The 2,500-nt window shown below is 47.4% G+C and overlaps 1 protein-coding gene across 2 annotated transcripts in view; it reads left to right on the forward strand.

Annotated features, from left to right (window-relative positions):
• LOC134449543 (nuclear pore membrane glycoprotein 210-like) overlaps positions 1-2,500 on the forward strand; it is a 73,225-nt gene that overhangs the window by 21,768 nt on the left and 48,957 nt on the right. For both annotated transcript variants that reach the window (XM_063199542.1, XM_063199543.1), the window contains exons 13-14: positions 118-273; positions 660-975. In XM_063199542.1, coding sequence (XP_063055612.1) covers positions 118-273; positions 660-975 — 472 coding nt within the window. The remainder of the gene's footprint in view (positions 1-117; positions 274-659; positions 976-2,500) is intronic.

Below are 2,500 nucleotides of genomic sequence, written 5' to 3' on the forward strand. Positions count from 1 at the left end.
GTGTGTGTGTTTGTGTGTGTGTGTGTGTGTGTGTGTGTGTGTGTGTGTGTGTGTGTGTGTGTGTGTGTGTGTGTGTGTGTGTGTGTGTGTGTGTGTGTGTTTGTCTTTGTTTGACAGGTGACAGGTGGAAGTGGCTCTGTGGTGTGGGGTGTATCTGACAGCTCCGTTGCCACAGTAACTGTCAAAGGCATAGTGATTACAGGAGGCGTGATTGGTCAAACAGACCTTCACATCTCAGACACACGGAACCCATTACACTCGACTGTTGGACAGGTGAGGCGCGCATACACTTGTGTACACATGCGCGCACACACAAACACTCATACACACACAAACACACGTTGACTTCTTGAAATATTTATGGTACTCATCCAAAAATATGACATACACACCCCTGCACACACCTCTACAAGAAACATGTTTACATATTTACACACTGTTGTACGTACATTTTTATTTGTGTTGTACACAAACACTCTCACACACCCACACACACACGTGCACGCACACGCACACACACTCACACGTGGGACGTTGACTTCTTGAATAATACTGTTGTACTTACATGTGTATGTGTGTTGTATTTGTGTGATTGCATTACATTTGTTAACACGTGCCCGGTGCACATGTCTGTGTTGGCCGTCTGCTCTCCTCTGCAGGTCCATGTGCTGACGCCAGGCCAGCTGGCGCTGCTGCCTCAGAGAGGTGACTGCTGGGTGGGGGAGACCATCGACCTGCCCCTGGCCCTCTGGGGGGTCCGCCACCACACCACCACCAGCCCCCCCGGCAAGCATGCCAACCCCACCTCAGAGCAGCAGCAGCAGCAGCAGCGAGGCGAGCCCCCCTCGCCATCTCACACCCACCCCCTGGAGTCCCCTGGTGGAGCAGCGGACAATCTGCTGGCCGTGACGGACTGTTCGCACCTCGCCATGCACGTGCACACACACCCGGAAGGAGTCTTCTCTCGTCTGTCAGGTACCTCCATTCATCTTCAGTCATCCGTTCAACACATTCATTTCACGTTCATTTTTCTTCCTCCTGTTGGCTTGTCTCTCTGCCCTCTTTGGCAAGTTGGCACCTGTAGTAATGAAATTTAATTTGCACCGATTGTCCACTTCCAAAAATGGTACATAACTGAAATATTTTCGGCTTGCCTCCAAGGGGGCTTTGATTTTCCGTGCGCTGCACTGTGCTGCTGCTTTCCAGTAGCAAACACGCCACCAATACATCTCTTAAATCATACGCGACAAGCGAGAAAGTCATATATATGAGGTCGTAAATTTTCTGTCGAGGAAATTGATTTTGTCTGAGGGTCAGGGTTAGAGAGAGGCGTGAAGTGGGAGGAAGTGTTGGGCGCTTCCAACCGGCCCTGCACGGACGGAAAACATGCAAGGAGTTGTTATGACCAGCGTTATTAATGGTCAACGGGAAGTCATTTTCATTTGGGGCTGAGGCTCTTGTCTGAGGAATAAGCCTGCCCAGTAGCCTAGTGAACCAGACCAACACGCCTAACATTAGGGCTGCACGATTATGGAAAAGATGATAATCACGATTATATCGGTCAAAATTGAAAAATCTGGATTATTAACCATGTTTATTAAAAACTGAACAGTGTGCAGAATGTTATTTAAAATCACAAAATGAAATATATCCATGTATATGTGATATGAGGAATGATCAAAATTAAAGTGAATTGTAATTGTTATGTAAAAGGCAATAGCATGAAGAGCTACCACTGGATAGGGAAAGTTGGTCTTCGATGGTGAGCCCTGTCTTCCTCCCAGCTGTAGGCTATGTTTCCCAAATAGCCTGTAGTCGAAATTAAATTGGGTGAGACACGCGGCACTTCTCCAGTGCTTGCGCCATGTTATTATTATATATTTTTTTTAATTCGCATTACCGCTGACACTTCCAAAACAACGCGGAAGAAACTTAAGATAGCCTAACTTGAATGATGTCACAAATACAAAATAATGCAGGGAGGTAGAGTCCACGTCTGCTAAGAGAAGAGAGGGGAAAGTTTGGAGTGGTGCTTAATTTGAGGGGGAGGTCCCGGAGCATGGAGGTTGTCGGCTCCCATTCGTAAAAAAGAAGAGAGGCGAGTCGGGGCGCTTGCAGACAAGGCTGTACTGCCTGCGATATCCTAAGCACAGCGTTGACTTACCCGGCTCATGTAGGTTATGCATGCAAGAGGACGTCATTTCACCACTACAATGCGACGAGCAGAGCACACAATCACATGTTGAACCACTCAAACACACAGTCTGTGCACGCACACAACTGTTGCCGCATATTATTCCATAACCAGACATAGTTTAGCCACAGTCCATGTAGGCTGCTACCAAGTGAGCTTTGAAAAATCCGAACTCTGTTTCGGCAATGAAGCCATGGAAATAATATGGTGTTGCTTGTCCTCTAGAGAAGAAAGCCTGTTTGTGTGGTGGGATAGCCTCCATTGCCACAGTAAAATGCAACCCATGAAGACATAGTAAAATATCAG

The sequence above is a fragment of the Engraulis encrasicolus genome, chromosome 5 (assembly GCF_034702125.1).
Source record: "Engraulis encrasicolus isolate BLACKSEA-1 chromosome 5, IST_EnEncr_1.0, whole genome shotgun sequence".
Classification (NCBI taxonomy): Eukaryota; Metazoa; Chordata; class Actinopteri; order Clupeiformes; family Engraulidae; genus Engraulis; species Engraulis encrasicolus.